An 18,270-nucleotide genomic window follows, 5' to 3' on the forward strand; every position below is an offset into this window, starting at 1 on the left:
ATGTATAAAAATAATTTATAGAGAAATAAGTCTGTAAAATGACAAAAAAATTTACTGACGGTTTATTAAAAAAATTTTGTACTGTAATATACAGCACAAACACAGACATTATATCACTTTAAATTATTAAAAATGTTTATAAAAGTCACTTTTTTGAGATTTAAAGTTTTTGGAAGAAAGATTAATCCCAAATTGTCCCATAATGCAATTCAAAAGCAAAAAAAAAAAAAAAAAAACAGGGAAAAATTTAAAAATAACAATAATAAAAATATAAAAATAAAAAAACGGCTTATCAACGGATATCTTTTACAGTGTACATTATTGTACAAAGTCTTGCATAAACAATATTATTCATTCATTCGTTCATTCGTTCAATTAAAAGTACATTTTCACCAAGTCAAAACTTATTTAATTTTGTTAATGAAACACTAAAATAATTTAGAAAAAAGCAGCCAATAGTCCATTCATCAGCATCTCATGATCTGTCAGAAATAATAATAATAATAATAATAATAATAATTGCATAAAAAACTACTTTTTATTGTTTATTTTATTTTATTTTATTTTATTTTATTTTATTTTATTTTATTTTATTTTATTTTATTTTATTTTATTTTAGTGAAATAAAGTGAACGATGTCTCTTCTGGCCTGTCATTAGACGGAGTAATAACAGAAGGAGGAGTGGAGTGAGTTTTTCTTCAGTCAGAGCCGCTGGAGTGTTTTTATTGTAGCATTGGCCTGGCACTTCAGAATATGAATTATGAGAGCGTCTGGCTGCTGGTTTCAGACAGCACAGCACAACAGCAGACACACACACACACACACTACTGAAACTGTCACTGCACTGCACAGCTCCTGGAGTGAGACTTACTTATGCTCCATGGAATTTATCTAAATATTTGTGCATTTCTTACTTGCTGCGTATTAGAAAAAAAAAAAAAACTGTTTTAAGGATGTCACACTATTTTGAGGAGTTTTAAGATGTTTATATGATGTTTTTTAGGTGTTTATTTTTTTCTGAGCTAGAGAAAAGTAATGCAGTATAAATGCAATCTGATTATATTTCATTTATAAATTCATTTCTACACACAAATATAGACATCAAAAGAGTGCAGTAGACAACATTTTCTTTTAAATAAAAATAATAAATAAGGAAATAAATGAATAAGGAAAATAAGTGAATAAATAACTAATTTAAATAACATGGAATACAAATATGTAACGTACAGTAAATTGACAGGTTGTCAGTATTTTTCCCCATTTTGTTTTGTTTTCTTTAGTTTTTTAATTTCTTTATTTTTTATTTTATCATTCTGTGCAATCAAATATTTTATATATAATTTATCACTTTATTCCAGTAGTAATCTATTTCATATTTAATTGCTGCTCTTAAAAAGACCCACTGATTCAGCTAAATGAAAGCCTAAATATAGAAAAAAAATTATGATATTCTTTTCATAATTACTGTACTTGAAGAAAATTGAATACAAATATGTAATGTATAGTAAATTGACAGGTTGTCAGTATTTTTCCCTATGTGTTTAGTTTGCTTTATTTTCTTTATTTCTGTCTTTTTTATTTACAGTAGTAAGTATCCATACATTCAGTTAAAAATTTTATTTATAATTTATCATTTTATTCTTGTAGTGGTCAGTTTCATATTTAATTGCTGCTTTTAAAATGCCCCACTGATTCAGCTGTCTGTACTTTATGTTAAAGCGTAAATATAGAAAAAATAATGATTTTTTTTTTCCTAGAAGAATTTTATTCTTGTTGTCCTTAAGCGTCAGGACGTGGACGTACTGGGTGACTGTTTTCGCACATTTCAGTGTTTACGGTTAGATTACATAAAAAAGAACATGAGTAATTTTGACGAACTATACTGTACATCATTTTTAAGCTACAACTCTCATGCAGCCATTGTAGCTAGTTGTTTTTTGTTTGTTTTTTTTTTGATGAGAAGCTTATAAAGAATGCATTTGCTAAATGTGTGCCAGTTGCACACAAAACACTTATTAAATATGGAGTGCATATCATCTTAATAACAACACACACAGACATTCATTGCTGTACATCACAGTTTATTTTGAAAGGTAAGAATCCTCAGAACAACATCCCAACAAACACATTCAGTCCACTGTTGAATTATAAATGGTTATTCATTTGTTTATGTTGCCCCAGTACAGCTCAAAGTGTCTTCTTTCCAATGATACCTGATTTATGTTTATAGCTCACTGAGGTCAAGAACTGTTGCTATTTAAAGTTGGGTAGGTGTAAATCTCCGCCAACTTATCCAGCATATGTTTTACGCAGCAGCTCATCACTGGGAAACATCCATAGACAATCATTCACACACATATACTAGCTTACCCAATTCACATATACCATAGGTCTTTGGACTGTTGGGGGAAATCGGAGCACCCGGAAGAAACCCACGCGAACACGAGAAGAACATACAAACTCCACAAAGAAATACCATCTGACCCAGCGAAGGATCGAACTATTGACCTTCTTGCTGTGGGACAATAGTGTTACCCACTGCACCACCATGACGCCCATTCACAAATCAGTATTTGTACATACATTGAATTAGAGTGTATCAGTTTCAAGTTGACTTGTCCATTTCAAATATGAACAAAGTGCTATAAACGAACGAAGAATGCACATACGTAAATTCGAACAAACGAACGACTAAAACTAAAAAACCTTAAAGAAAGAAAGAAAGAAAGAAAGAAAAAAGGAAAGAAAGACAGTTTGATACCGTTGATCTAGATGTGCAAGTAAAACTATTTTGAGCACAGTGTTCTTGTTTTGTACTATAGTGTGCTATCATTGGCAGTCGAAGAGTCGTAAAGCTGTTGATAGAATTTTAATGTGAAAGTCCTAAGTGTGTGAATGTGAACGATTATAACGCGTCTGTCTCCATGAATGTGTGTGATTGTACATGTCTGTGTCTGAGTGAGTCAGTTACAGTGTTTTAGAGCGTAGGAGAATGTAAGTTATGCATGTGATACGATCCACAGCCTTGTAAAATCAAAGCCCTGCTACTGTTGGCAGATTGGCTTAAGCTGGTTGTCCAGCCTGGTGAGGCATTTATGAGAAACAGAGCTGAGAACGAGGGCCATCTGCTCTTCACACCCAGCAGAGAATGAACAGAAGCTCATTTATACTTCCTATATAAACTGACCACAATAAACTGGTCAAATGTCATCGACAACAACCCCATATCTGACTGTGTTAAAAAGGTAATCTAATTACAGTTTTTCTCAGTAGCTTCGGGAAATTTCTCAGATCAGAATTGAAATTTGCAAAACAGTAAGTGCATTTCTCAAAACATTGTAAAGAAATAGCAAAACACTATGGTTTACCTCCAAAAGCCAGTCTCCTGCTAAAAATACTTAGTTCATCTCTCAAAACTAAATTTGTGTATCAATGAACAAGTCAGTGCCGTCAGAATTATGAATACTTGTGTCATCGTGTATGGATAAGACAGTCAAATTACTTAGTCATACTGCCAGTACTACAGTTTAATCTGGAGGGTGTGTTCTGGTGTGAACGATAGTAATTTGTTGACATATGTCATTGTGATACAGAAAGGAATAGACAACACAGCATAGCACACAGAAAAATAAAAATAGAAATGTGAACATAGGACAACCTCGTTTTAGACCTCCATTAGAAAAGTCAAGATTTACTTGGGAGATATTTACCAATTGTAAAAAGATTTAAAATAAAAAAGTCTGATGGAAAATGTATAGAACAATGTGCTATGACAAAATATTATGACAACTTGTTCAGCCATTTTTCATGTAAAGACTTATGCCATGAACAATGGATTATATGCTGTGGGGGTGAGACTACTCAACAGAGACCAAAATAATACATTTTGATCAACATGGAATAAGCAAGAGAACTGCACATAAACATTTGCAAGGATTTACAAAAGCATTTGCAACTTAAAAAAAAAAAGAATGAGTAACTGATTTTCTGATGTGCACAAGTGACACCACGATGTGAAGATTGAAAAGGGAGCTTTGAGAATTTTAATTCTGATCTTAGAAATGAACCAACGTGACTGAGAAAATAAACTGTAAATAATGTTATTACGTTTCATATTGAGCATGTTGTATACTATACAATTATCTTATAGTGAATATAGGCTATGTATTTTGGTGCATTTAAACTAAAAAGAAATATTCATTAAAATAACATTTAAGTTACCAAACATATTGAAAAGATAAAACAATTAAATTCAAGCAAAATATTGTTTTTTTTTTGTTTTAAATTTTTTTTGCTTTTCGTGATTTTTTCCTTCTTTTGTTTTTTTTTTTGCATTTAATATTTTTCTATAACTTATAAATTTGAGTATATTCGTTTTTGGACCAATATCTTAAGTTATTTTGTTAGATAAGCTCCAGATTTGGCTTCAGTACTGACTAATCTAATGTATATACACAAATATAATACTGTATAGCTTCCTATTAAAAAAAAAGAGTTTAGATGTTTTTTTTTCTTTTAAATAGAAATATAGCCATATATAGTTTTTATAGAGTCAGTCCAAATAACAAATGTTGTTTATAGTACTAAATATAAATTTATTGATTAATTGATTAGTTATTCTGCTATTAAAACATTGCTATTGTGTATAATAAAATAAAAAACAAATAAAAATTTAATAAATGCATTTAATAATAATAATAATAATAATAATAGTAATAATAATAATAATAATATGAATAATAATAATAATGACCAAATGTCTCAAACTTTGGCGCTTTCGTCATTATAAAACTTGTCATTATAAAACATTTGGAAGAAATGTCACTATAGTTTGCAGAATACAACAAATGTTTTTACAAAAAACTTTACCTCATTACATTACTCTTTTTGGCTGTTTTACTCAGTTTGACTCATTACATTAAATAAACACACACTTAAAAATCATAAATAGAGGGAATTAATGAATTCTCTGTAAAACAATTCCTGTCATAAAACCATTTCAAACACATCATTATTTTATTCTTTTTTGGTGACTTTGTGTGAGCATTAAACCACAATTAAGGCAATTATGAATGACTTTTGATGGTAATCTACCCCTGAAAAAAATAACATTGTTAGTTATTTAAACTCATGTGTGTTTTCTCTTCACTGGGGGTCAGCTCTAGCAGTTTGATTTAAAGCATACGTTATTTATTTTTTTTATTCTTTCTTGGCTAACTTTGCTTTACTTCCATTTGGAGTTTGGCAAGTGGTCATTTTGGATCGTAAAATCAGGTATTTGACCAAAATATGTTGTCAGAGAAAACATGAGAAACCATGGCTTATGTTAAAAGAGTTGTGAAACCAAGTTGAATAGGAGTTAAATCGTTTTGACTGTGCACATGGAGTGAATATGTTGTCTTGTTCTTCTTAGACATCAGATACGGTCAGTCTGAGTGAAGACACAGAACGGCTGATGCAGGTGTCAAAGACGGTCAAACAGAAACTGCCCGCGGGGTCGCAGGCTCTCATCCAGTGGGCCGAAGAAAACGGATTCAATCCCGTCACTTCATACACCAACACTCCTGTTGCCAATCACTTCAATCTGCGCCTCAGAGAACAAGGCAAGTGAAATATTTGAATAATATAAACCTAAATTATTATGACACACTCAAAAATGTATTTTGTTCGGATTCTTAAGTTTTTTGGGAGGACAACGTAATTGTTTTATGTTGAATCCACCTAAAATTGAAAAAAAAAAAAACAATTAAGTTAACTTAATTGATTTGTGTTGGGACAACTTGATGGAACTTTTGTGTGGAACTAAATGTGTGGAATTAATGTGTATAAAATATCAATAAGGTTAAATAGCTGAATGTACTAAAATATTAATCTGATAATACACACACTAGCTGTGCTCCAAATAGAATTAATTTAATAAAGTAAATTTGTATAACATAAGATTTCATTTGATTATTTATTGGTTATTACTGCAGTTCACATTTACAATAGTGCTGTTTGTCTATTGTATAGTCTTTCTAAAGAAGGAAATTCTGGTAACTAAATCCAAAAATACTTTTTAATAATTATAAATTTTATAGACCCCCTAGTTTTTCACGATTTTGCAATAAAAACGACTGATTTTGTGGTGGTAATTATAAGAAATTTGCTAAGAGTTTAGCAGTTAAAAACATGCATATATAAATATAAAAAATATATATGAAAATCTTATTTACCATATTAGGTGGCCTACTTTGTTAGGTGTGCAGCCTGACACAATGATTAAACTAAATAACTTGGACTGACATTTTCCTCTGCCTCTCACTAATCAATTTAAAAATGTAGTTGAGTAAACCCCTCATCTAAAAATCATCAAATGCTTTCAGTTTCAGATGTGGGGATCATGGATGAGGGAATGTTGCCACCATTTTCCATTCTCCGCAACATCAATCCACTTCCAAAGCCCAGCGCCCGGGATGCTCCTCCACGGAATGGTTTTCCTTTCCCCTTCCTGCCTATGGACCAGGACCAGTCATTCCCTCCTTTGATGCCCCCTCATGAGGATAGTGTTTTTCTGGCTGGGGGCCCCGAGGAGCACCAGGGGTCTGCAGATGTAGGATTCAATGTGCAGTGTGAGAAGAACAAAATGGTAGTCAGCATTGATAAGGAAACTCTACAGGTAGGAAGTACACAAGTACTCTAGGTTTTGTACATGTAGTTACTGGGATATAAAAATGAACTAAAGGTCGTGGGATTAACCTAACATATGTCAGTAGCTCTTACATTTGTGCCTGTTATGCTCAAAGCTGCAAAAAATACAGGAGTAAACAATAATACAGTGGAATTTCATTAGAATTTTACATGCTTGCTTTTAGTTTTATTACATTTACATATAACATTCATTACATTGTTATATTGCATTGCTTTTTAGGTTTATACCTGTAGTCATTACTCCACCAGGCTTCAATGTCATAAAATCATTCAGAAATAATAGCTGTGTGCTGACTTGATAAATAAGTCAAATGTGTTAAATAAATTGCTTTTATCATATGAATGTTTACAAAAGCTGCTTAATTGTTTTGGAAACTGGGTAACACTTTATAATAACTACACACTATAAATCATTTATTAAGCATTAGCAAATAGTGAATTCATTATCTGTTCAGCATTAACTCTACATTATTAGACATTAGTAAGCAGTTTATAAATACAGCAAAAAATTCTGTATTTTTGACTTGTAAGCACATATTTAATATGATTAATTATTATATTTTATACTTCATTACTTATTAATTTTTTAGTACGAAATTCAGTATTGCATTATTTACGAACCATTTGTATCATTCAAAGTGAGAATCATGCAAAGTCTGATAGTAAATGATTAAACTATTCAAATGAACATTTATATATTTTATTATTCAGGCACATAGTAATGGTTACAATGCATGTTAATATATGCTTTATTAACTCAACTTTATCCAGTTAAAGATAAACAATTGATCTAAAGTGACAACTATTTATGCTTTATAAATCCCTTATAAATGACAATTAATGGTTCAGTATCAAATGAAGAATAAATGTTTGCAATCTTATCTAACAAATAAAATCACCGTAAACTTTAAACATTGCCAAATAACATGAGTGTCAAACTGCAATTATAAATAAATGCATTTAAATAAAATCAGATGAAACAACAACAATATAATAATTTAACAATATATTATGATACAACATTTTAAAGTTATTTAACAATGTTCAAACTCTGCATTCATTTGACTTTAGATAAGATTGAAAATATTTATTTTTTCATTTGATACAGTTTTATTTGTGTATCTTCAAATAAATAGAAATGAATAAAGTTTTTTATGTTCTGTTTGTTTTCCTGTTTATAATGTAACTGAGCCTTTAATTGTCATTTAGAATGGATTTCTAAAGCATAGTTCTCACTTTAGATTAGGTCATAAAACTGGATGAAGTTGAATAAATAAAGTGTTTATTAACATACAAATTAACTATTAGTATATATGAATGTTGATGTGAATAGTTTATTATTAATTTACTTATGCATTCTGAATTATCTTAAAATAGCATCAACTATTCCTAAATAACTAGTTTGTAAATAAGGCAACACTTAATTAATAAAAAAATAATTATTAACTAAGTATGAAATTACAATAATTAAGCACATTATAAATGTAAAAAATAGCATTTATTGTATTTAAAAACTGTTTAATAACTTCTATTAATGTAGAGTAAATACTTAAGAGATAATAAATTTACTATTTGCTAATGCCTAATAGATAATTTATAGTGTGTAGTTGTTATAAAGTGTAATAGTTTTTTTTTTTTTTCAATTATGGTGTTCACATTAAATGCGAAGATAAAACAAATCTTGTCTCTTGCTTAAGATTACACACAGAATGTTTTTCCTCTTATGCTAACTTTCAACTTGAGTTGAACTTCTATGGAAGACATCATTTTGGCAAATATTGTGCGTTCAATGTAAAATTTGCACAGTCCAGTGGAAAGTCATCTTTATTTGCATGTGTGCATTGATTTTTTCATTGACTTTGCATTAGATTTGAACCTCGCTTTTGATGAAAATGAAGTTCAAAAACATGGATTTTGTAAGAGATTTTTAAAACTATTTCACTTATTATTTTTAATGCATCAGTAATGCATCCAGATCTGTTTTAAATCAGATGACATAAATAAAAATCACAAAAGACCAGCATAGGCCTTTTGACTTTGGTCTATTTTTCTCCAGTTTATGAACTACTGAGTCAAAACTACTTGTGTAAAAGTATCTATAAGTTTAAAAGTTATCTATCTATAAGTTATTAAAGTGTTAAAAAGAACAAAATAAGTCATTTCTAAATGTATTGTTACCCATATATCACACAGATTTAGGACTTAATTCTGTTGACAATAAGGCAATAGGTTTAAAGCTTCCCTAACACTAGTAAGAACAAAAAAAATTGCTAAAAAGTGGCTCACGAGAGACACCTCATTTGTTCTCAAGTTGATGCACAATGAATTTTCCCAGAATATGTGTGCCATATGCACTGACGTCAAAAGCCAGAAGTGTTGTAATAAACCACTTCAAAGAGGAAAATAAAACCCATATTCTACAGTTATAAAAAATAGCAGATTTAGACCACAAGTTTTGTTTGTCACTGTTAGAACTCTCACAGTGGATCTCAGATTTCGACATCAATATTTCAGTGAGTGATAGCTTTTATTCAACATGTTATCAAAGGTCAAGATTTACCAATTTATGTTTTCCCAATGTCCTCATAGGCCAATGGGTTTGGAAAACCCAATATAACTCTTCAGGACTCACAATGCAAAGCAACCTCAAACGCCACCCATTATATACTGGAGACGCCTCTGTCTGGCTGCCAAACCTCCAAAATCCCCTCGCACCCCAGCCCAGTGGTCCTCTACATCAATGCAGTGAGTATTAAAGCCAATATTCAATCAATATAATCAGCCTGTGAAATCTAGTCCTTGTTTGCTTTGCTTTTGTCCAATGTGTGCAAGTGTCCAGGGTCATTATAGGAGCGTTGTCCCCTCCAACAGATTTTTTTTTATGTTTCTTCTTCTTCACATATGTGTGTTGTTGTTGTTGTTTTTAACAGAAGGGAGGATTCACTTCCACGCTGATCCTCTGTGATAATTTGTAACGGAAATTCCTAACAACACTTTTAGCCTTAAACCCATTATAAAAACCGGGCGACCTCCCAAATATTTATCCTTTGCTCTGAACTCTAAACCTCAAGGGCAATTAAAGCGATGTGACCCATTTGGTCAGAGCACAATATTGGCTCGCAGACAGAGATCCAGAGAGCATCAAAGGAGGCTGTTGTCATTACAGTGACAATCCTGTAACAGATTGGCTAGTCTTGTGTGAATTGATTTCACCATTTAATCTCCATTCGACTATGTTCACAGGCCTCCTCCACCTCTGAACCCAAAAACTGTCCTGAACTCAGAAAGGGAGGCGACTCTCATATTATAAAGTGAATGGGTTGCTGTTATTTTTTTCTGATGAGAAAAAAGATGAGATTTTTTTTTTCATCTGCCTTTGGGAGTCACATTGCTGAAATTGTGCATTCCCATGTATTAAATCCAGCTTTCTCATCTGTCTCAGCAGACCTTTGGCAAATATACAGCTCGGTTATCTCTGATTGTATCTTCACTAAGCCCCAGAGTGAAGCAATGTCATCGCAAAGGATTATTTTGTGGAAGATATTGTGTGATTGTTAGGAATTGTTAGAGTTACCCTGCCTTTTTATTGATGTAAATGAAGACTGTCTTTGATTAACAGATTGTTATTAGCCAATCAGAGCAGAAAGATGGAAGTGGCTGGCCTGTTGATGATGAAGATATGGAGCCTGGAGAAGTTTTATTACCTGGAGATGCATTACCGGAGCTCACAGAACGAATTTTACCAGTAAACGGACATCATGCGACTATTTTGGTATCTACTGCCACTTTTTTGTCAAAAAATTCATTGGTTTTCAGGGAACAAAGTAGAATTACAATAGTTAATTGGAGAAAAAAAATAATAAAAATTAAAAACAAATAAATAAATAAAATAATATCAAACAACAACAATAATAATAATAATAATAATAATAATAATAATAAAAATACTGATTATAATAAAAGTTTTTCTTAAAAATATTACATTTAACTGTTGAAATGGGATTTGTTACATTATTTAGATACCACCACAGTACATTTTAATATGCATATTGTTGTAATTTGAAAAGTACATAATAAGATAACCATAGCAGGCATTGTATATTTCCCACCTTGACAGTTCTGTTTAGACCTGTCACTTACATTGAAGATGCATGTTCATGTTTTCAAATTTTCTCTATCTCTGATTTCAGTTCAACTGCACCTACCGCAAGAACCAGGACAGTCCATTTGACACCGATGCTGGATCTGATGATTTTCTTGTAGACTCTACAGCCAATGTAACCTTCAACATGGAGCTTTATAACAACCACTTCCAGTTCCCCAACAGCCAGCCGTTTCTCACAGTCACTGAGAACAGACCTGTCTTTGTGGAGGTAAGCATATGCATATACTATAACATTCTGATGGTAATTTATAGATTGTTGATTCATTGTTGTATAGTATCAAATGCAACATGTGCACTAGCATTTAAATGTTTGGCATTGTAAGATGATATAAGACTGTAAAATTTGTTTCTTTTTTCTTCTTTGAAGTCACCATGGTTGCATTTATTTTTATAAAAAAAGTATGTCAAAATGACATTTACATTTAAGATTTGATTAGTGTTTTAAACTGTGATATATGTTAAATTGATTGATGCAAAGATGCCTAATGATCAGTGAAGCAGTGATCCTGAATTTTATATTTCTTAAAATGAAACCATGCAGAAACCGTGTTGCATACATTCAGTATGTGCATCTGTATTTGATGGGAATTATCCCTTTGGGGTTCTAGAAAACCATTTCCAAGCCTGTAACCACATTAGGAGTCTAATTTAATAATTAAATGAGAAACCATACACACAAATATAGACACTGCCTAAAGCTATTGAAATACAAGATCTGCTTTTTCCCTTTAACCATAGTGTGTGCTTCTCATTTTGGATGGGTTCATGTTTTCAATACCCAAAGTGCCTGGTTTCATCCTGTCTAATCAGACATGTCTTGAGCATGTGAGATTTTACAGCTGCAGAAATGCACACATTTATGGATGTCTCTCGCTGTCTATTGCTGTCTGTGAAAGATATCTGCACTCTGTTCTGTGTGTACATTTTGTCTGGACTGTTTGCCTGCCATGTTGATATTAATCAGTGGGGTTTTAAGGGGAGCTATGCAGACAATATTTGATCTCAGGTCTCCACTTTATGAGCGGGCCTAAAGTCAAAAAGATTTTTTACTCAACCTAAGGTTAACATTGTATTGTATAAGAAAACATCAATATTTTACTTGCTTTAAGGTGTCATAGAGTAAAAATCTGAATGAACTAAAATGGCCAAATAAGAAACGACATACCACGAGCATCAAACACCATTATTTCCTCATTCTCATGTAAACCTTGTAAGCGTGAAATGCCATTGAAAAAAAGGCCAAACGGAACAAAACACCAACTGTTACGTTGCACTTGGGATTATTAAGATATACCCAGGTTGCATTTGATTAGCCACAATGTTTCCTAGTGAGATTACAACTTTTAGAATTATTCTCCTTATTTTTAAGTTTACCTAAGCTTGTATTAAACATATTATGTATATAGGATTCTTAATGTGTAAACAAGAACGACAGGAAGAGTTAATGAGTAAGAATAAAAGTGTCTCTTCTGATCAGAATACAAAATGCTGGATATACAGATTATATATTCAATCAGCCTCACTTCAAAAACTAACAAGATAAGTTTAAATGTGTCTTTGGTTATTTTAATGTGAATATTTTCACCATTCCAAATATGGTCAAAACCATGCTTATCTATGTTAATTGTTGCGGTTAAAAATAGTAAATATATTATTATTGTAATATTATTATTATTATACTGACATTATTGGATTGGCACTAATCAGACATTATTATATTTTATAATGTATGAACTTTGCAGTATAAATTGTTTTTGACTTAAACTGACGCAGCATTAAATTATACATTAAGCTGAATAATGACTATTGTCTTCTTTTACAGTTGATTCATAACTGAAATAGAATTTTTTTTATAATTAATGATTTTTTTAATTATTATTGTTATGCTTGTCACTGTATTCTATAAAGCCATGTATAGATAAATGTAACTTGAATTGTAAGAGGACTCACTCAAAAATACAAATTCTGATAACATAATTAAAACATAGTTCAAGGTTATGTAGTGCTTGAAGAATTAATGAAGTAATTTAATATAAATCTTCTTTTATATTTATTTTATGCATGTGTATAGTAAAATTTGTCATGCTAACTTCCTGACACTTTTGTAACCCAATATGCTGCTCAAATTTGAATAAATAATTTTGCAATATACTGTAAGCTCAGTGAGGTCCAGAATGTAGGATTTTCAGTGGAAAATGACTGTGAGTTTGGACTGTGTGACATCCCATTGCCACTGTAAATCTATGTTATTTATGTATGCTACGCATTATGATTTCATCTGTCTACCTGGAAGACTGGACCTCTCTCCTGACTTTGACACCCCCTTGGCACAGTTACATTGAGGAAAAGGGATGTGATGTTTTTAGTGGCAGCTCTTGTCTGTCATGCATGCTTTTACAGCATCAGATGGCCAAGCTTTCCTGAATGATTCTTAAAGATTTATCTGAGGCACAGAAAACTGACGTCAGAATTTGTGATTGTTGGAATGGTGACCGCTCTGACTGTGTTTTTTTAGACAGTGTGCCGTGTTAAAATAAATTGACAGTGTCCACGCGTTATTTGCTGATTTGAACTGATGCCGAAGAGGGTTTGAGGAAAAAAAAAAAAGTATATCTCAGAGCGATCAAAAATATAGACTCTTTTTATCTGCCAGAACTTTAGACATAAACTACAGGATGTATTGTAAGCATCATTCTGCTGATCCTGCTCATACTATATGAATCATGTTCTATACTTGTGAAAAATCACCAAAAATAGTTGTATTAATCAAGCTTTTCTTTCTTTTGCTTTTTGTCTTGCTGTCATCCTCTTTTATTGTTTGCAGCAGATGCTTTTTTTCCCCTGTGAAATACAGTATGACTTTTTCTTTATTAACAGAGATGTGATGTTTCTCTGCAGATTGCAGCCACAAAAGCTGACCCCAACCTTGGCTTCATGATCCAGACCTGCTTCATATCTCCAGACTCCAATCCTGCCGTGCAGTCGGAGTATGTTGTCATAGAGAACATCTGTCCCAAGGATGACTCTGTGGTCTACTACCCTCAGCGAGGAGATTTCCCCATTCCTCATGCTCAGATGGACAAAAAACGCTTCAGCTTCACCTACAGATCAAAGTTCAATGTGTCATTGCTCTTCCTGCACTGTGAGATGTCGCTCTGCTCCAGAAGAAATGACAAGGAGATGAACCTGGCCGAGGTAGAAACCATCAATTAACATTTCTGTTGTTCTAATATCTTGTGAACTCACTGATGTAGCATTGTAGTAAAGAAACAAAACAAAAAATTGCATTATGGGGCCTTTTAAGCTACTTTGTATCTTCAAATTATTTACTGGGTTACTACATGTGCTTGAAATCCTTTACAATTCTGAATTTTAATAATTCATAATAATTCATGCAAGTTAATACACTTAAAAATATATTTCTTTTGGTAATCTTCACTGAAAGTCTGACCATTTGCTTCTGTGTTTGGAAATAGCGGTCCTTCTGTTGACGTCAACCTGAGGGATTCCATAGTAACTTCATATTAATGCCCTCTTATGCTGTAAGTTTCCTATGAGAAACTGAAGCACTAAAGGAGCTCCGCCCTCTACTCAATGTTCCGTTTCAGCTGAAAGTACATTAATTACTGAAATAAAAGTCTCAGCAACTTCCGGTTCATGCAGACCTTTTTATAGTGTTTGAAATGTGCTTAGATTTTGGACAAAGCACTTGAAACTACTTGAAAATGTAAATTTGTTGCTTTTTCATAATAAATTATCTTACTAAATTGGTAATAATAATTACATATATAAATAAAATCTTAATAAAAAGATTAAATTAAAGTAATTTAATGTTGGACTTGGGGCAAACATGCCGTCAAACTGTTTTCCTAGAATACTAGTCTGTAATATAGATTATTAGGTCCCACTTTATATTAAGTGCCCTAACTAAACTGTACTTACATCAAAATACTAATGAAGTGTGCTTAATGTGTTCATAATGTATCGCAGAACCCTTCTGGTGCTCTTGAGAAGGGATACAATATGACTAGGGAAAGGATTGGTGGTATGGGTAGATTTATGGGTAGGCGAAGGGATGGTCAACAGTGTAGTTATATTGGCTTGAGAAAGCTTGAGAAAAGCCAACATACTGTTATACTATGTCGTTAAAAACAAAGGTATCGCCTCCTAGGCCGTTCATACTACAAGGCCTAAATTTAGTCAAAATGTGCCTTCTGCATTCAAGATTGGGGCTATGTCTCCTGATACCAATCAGACGTATTGTTTTTAAATAAAAAAATAAAGATTAAATTTTAATAATCAGGGCATATAAAAAATCATTCAAGCCCCAAATTTGGCCAAAAGCTGTGTTCTGCTTTTGATTTTGTTGTTCCGTTTTTTTTACTGACATGGCTAGCCATTTTTGCATGCATCACTTTCACATATAAGCATTAAGCCTTATATTTTTAATAAAATATGGCAAGCCATTTTTACCTAATGTCCAAGTCCAGTTTTTGATTGTCATAGGCACTGTCATAGAGACATCGGGGGTTCAGTTATACAGTATCACTCATATTGGCAAAACTCTTTGATGTATCATTACTAAGCTGTCAACTGTCTCCATAGAAAAAAAAAACAGCTAACCTTGCAACCTTTTAAAAACAGAAATATATCTACCCCAAAACATTGTAGGGACCTGGGTATTGGCTCGTTTACCTCATGCTAGCCAGTGGGACTTTCTATGTACTATGCATGGTAACAGTGATAAGCCAAGTGCTTATAACGATTAGCTACATGCTATTAATGATTATCTAAGTGCAATAACATATGCTAGAAATGCATTTAATCAAATTAGCATTTGATCAAACATTTACACGAGCGGTACCATTTAGCAACTGCTAATCAACCACCTAGCAATGCCATAAACATTTTAGCAACTTCCTAACAACCATTCAGCAACCGCTGTGCTTGCTGCCAACAGCCATTCTCAGCCATTCCTAGCACAGTCACGTTGGATTTCTCAAGCCAACATCAAATTTCATCAAAAAACGTTGTTCTAGTTTCAAATGTAATTACAGATGTAAATACATGCAGGTATTTAACCAGTCATATGTACAATGTAAAAACATGTATTTGCACAATAAGTACATTCCAACCAATTATTATTTATCAGTGTAAGTACTGTACATATTAGTTAAGGCCACTTAATATAAAGTGGGACCAAATACTATAACAAATACCGATATATTGTGATGAAGTACATGTGTATGTACATAAATATGTGAGTTTTCAAACTTAAGTATTTACGTTTAACTTCAGAAAGCAGCTCCAAATATATCATACAAGATATATCATACACAGAGATGGCAATCTCAGTGAGAAATAAGGTTATGTTTCATTTTGATGGTCACATTTAGCCATTCTGTTTCCTCTATAAGTACTGTGATTTACTAAGGACTGTGTGCTACAATGTACATGCCAGCTTACTAAAATATAAGTGTAGTTTGGTTTTCTTACTTAGATTGTTTAGACAAGTGTAAAAGTGCCATATTTAGGCAGTTTTTAAAGTTGCACTAGGTATTGGAACACATCTTTTCTCATCTTCATCTATTTTCATTATCTCTCACACATTTCTCACTCATTAAAATGTTAATGGCTTTGTATTATTTATACAAATCTTTAGAGATGACCCTGTGATGACAGAACTACAACACACATCAAATTAAATTTATTAGAATAAACCAAAACTGTATTATGTTTCACACAATCAAGCTAAAAATCAACCAACCATTTCTAGAGTCAAAATAGAATGCACTGCTGTATGTTTGTTTGCTTCCAGGCTGCACAGGGATATCAGTTATGTCATTAAATCACAGCACAGGCGCACAGATAACTTATTGACCCTTGCACATATTTTTAGAGCCGTTACTTTATTATATGGATAACACGAACACACTCTTTAATTCATTTATATAGTCTGTTTGACATTGCTGTCCATCCTAAGAGTTGCTGTTGGATTCATTGCCTTGGCACAGGTCGCTCTCCACCAGCTGCTAGCATCAATCCACTCTGTGTGAGTGCGGGATACGTAAATCTCAGGTTACTTCAGTTACCATCCACAGAGGAAAAACAAATCTCCAGGCCCTCCTGTCCTTTTTCACATTTTCCTTCCTCCTTCGCTTCTAGTCATAATCATTTTAATCTCCTGCATTTCCAGCCACTCTAATCATCATAGTGCACGTTACGGTTGTTTAGGTCTCACCTAACATGATCTCCAAAGTGACTCATTGTTTGGTTGTAGATGTTTACAGTTCACTCATAATCTGGATGAGGATAAGAGATGTGGCACGTCAAAGCATATAAACTGTGTATGAAAATAAATGAGCTTTCTCTTCGATGAGCACATATTCAGTTTGGCTCGAGCACAATGGCTGGCTTTAATGGATTGTAAAATATACACTAATCCATGCTTATGAAGCACAAAGTGCTTTACAATAAGTGCAAATTTAAACATCTCATGATGAGCTATGATGATGGTCTTATTGGGTCACTGTGAACGTTTTTAGGGACAGTTGATTGTAGAGCTACAATTGTATTTTGAGCACAGTTAACATATCAGTAATTTGTTGCAATATTTGGCGTTGGTTATAGGTAATAATGTATATTTATAATGTATTAGTAAATAAAATAAATATTGTAAATATATACAGTAAGAGGGAAGTTCTCTGAATTAACATGTGGATGATGGCGACTGTTTAGAGATTGTCATTTCAAATCTAATGTAACCTTTGTTTGTTTGTTTTATTGTTAAAAGCTAATTGAAATTAAATATTTTAATTAAAAATTGTAAATGAATCAGGTTTAGTTCAAATATGCATACCTAATGGATAGAGAACAATGCAGAGACTTTGTTGAGCAAATCAAGGAAAAAAGGCAGATTCTGCTTGGTATTCAACATTGAACTCCACTGTTATGTTTTTATTGCAATAAGTTATCATTTTAAAAGTTATACTGCATGAGTGATTATGATTAGAAATGTTTGTTTTTCATTTTTAAATATTATGAAATAAATTTGGAAATTAACCATGGCAACTTTATTGTAATATAGTTTGGTATATTTACCTTTGGCTCACAGCTGATAGTGATACTTGATTTTTGGCCCTTTATAGCAAAAGAATCTGGGCACCGCTGATTTTGAGCAACTTGTTACTGTTTTATTTTATTCTAAAAATGTCTTATAACTTCCCTCTGGAAAAAATAAAAATCAAATAGAATATTGTTTTTTGAGCATTTTGTTTTAGAAGGAAGATTTTCATTTGTTGTGATTGATATAAACTGGGTTTTTCCACCACCTATTAATGTCTTAAATTAATATAAACATGTCTGATCAGCTTTATTATTATTATTATTATTATTATTATTGTTGTTGTTGTTG

At 32.2% G+C, this 18,270-nt stretch overlaps 1 protein-coding gene across 2 annotated transcripts in view; it reads left to right on the top strand.

Moving 5' to 3' along the window:
* The window catches only part of tgfbr3 (transforming growth factor, beta receptor III), a 206,811-nt gene that overhangs the window by 156,035 nt on the left and 32,506 nt on the right, over positions 1-18,270 (top strand). For both annotated transcript variants that reach the window (NM_001311172.2, XM_073952454.1), the window contains exons 8-13: positions 5,415-5,604; positions 6,367-6,659; positions 9,281-9,436; positions 10,311-10,463; positions 10,882-11,064; positions 13,755-14,051. In NM_001311172.2, the coding sequence (NP_001298101.2) occupies positions 5,415-5,604; positions 6,367-6,659; positions 9,281-9,436; positions 10,311-10,463; positions 10,882-11,064; positions 13,755-14,051 (1,272 nt within the window). The remainder of the gene's footprint in view (positions 1-5,414; positions 5,605-6,366; positions 6,660-9,280; positions 9,437-10,310; positions 10,464-10,881; positions 11,065-13,754; positions 14,052-18,270) is intronic.

Source organism: Danio rerio, chromosome 6, assembly GCF_049306965.1.
Source record: "Danio rerio strain Tuebingen ecotype United States chromosome 6, GRCz12tu, whole genome shotgun sequence".
NCBI classification, from domain to species: domain Eukaryota; kingdom Metazoa; phylum Chordata; class Actinopteri; order Cypriniformes; family Danionidae; genus Danio; species Danio rerio.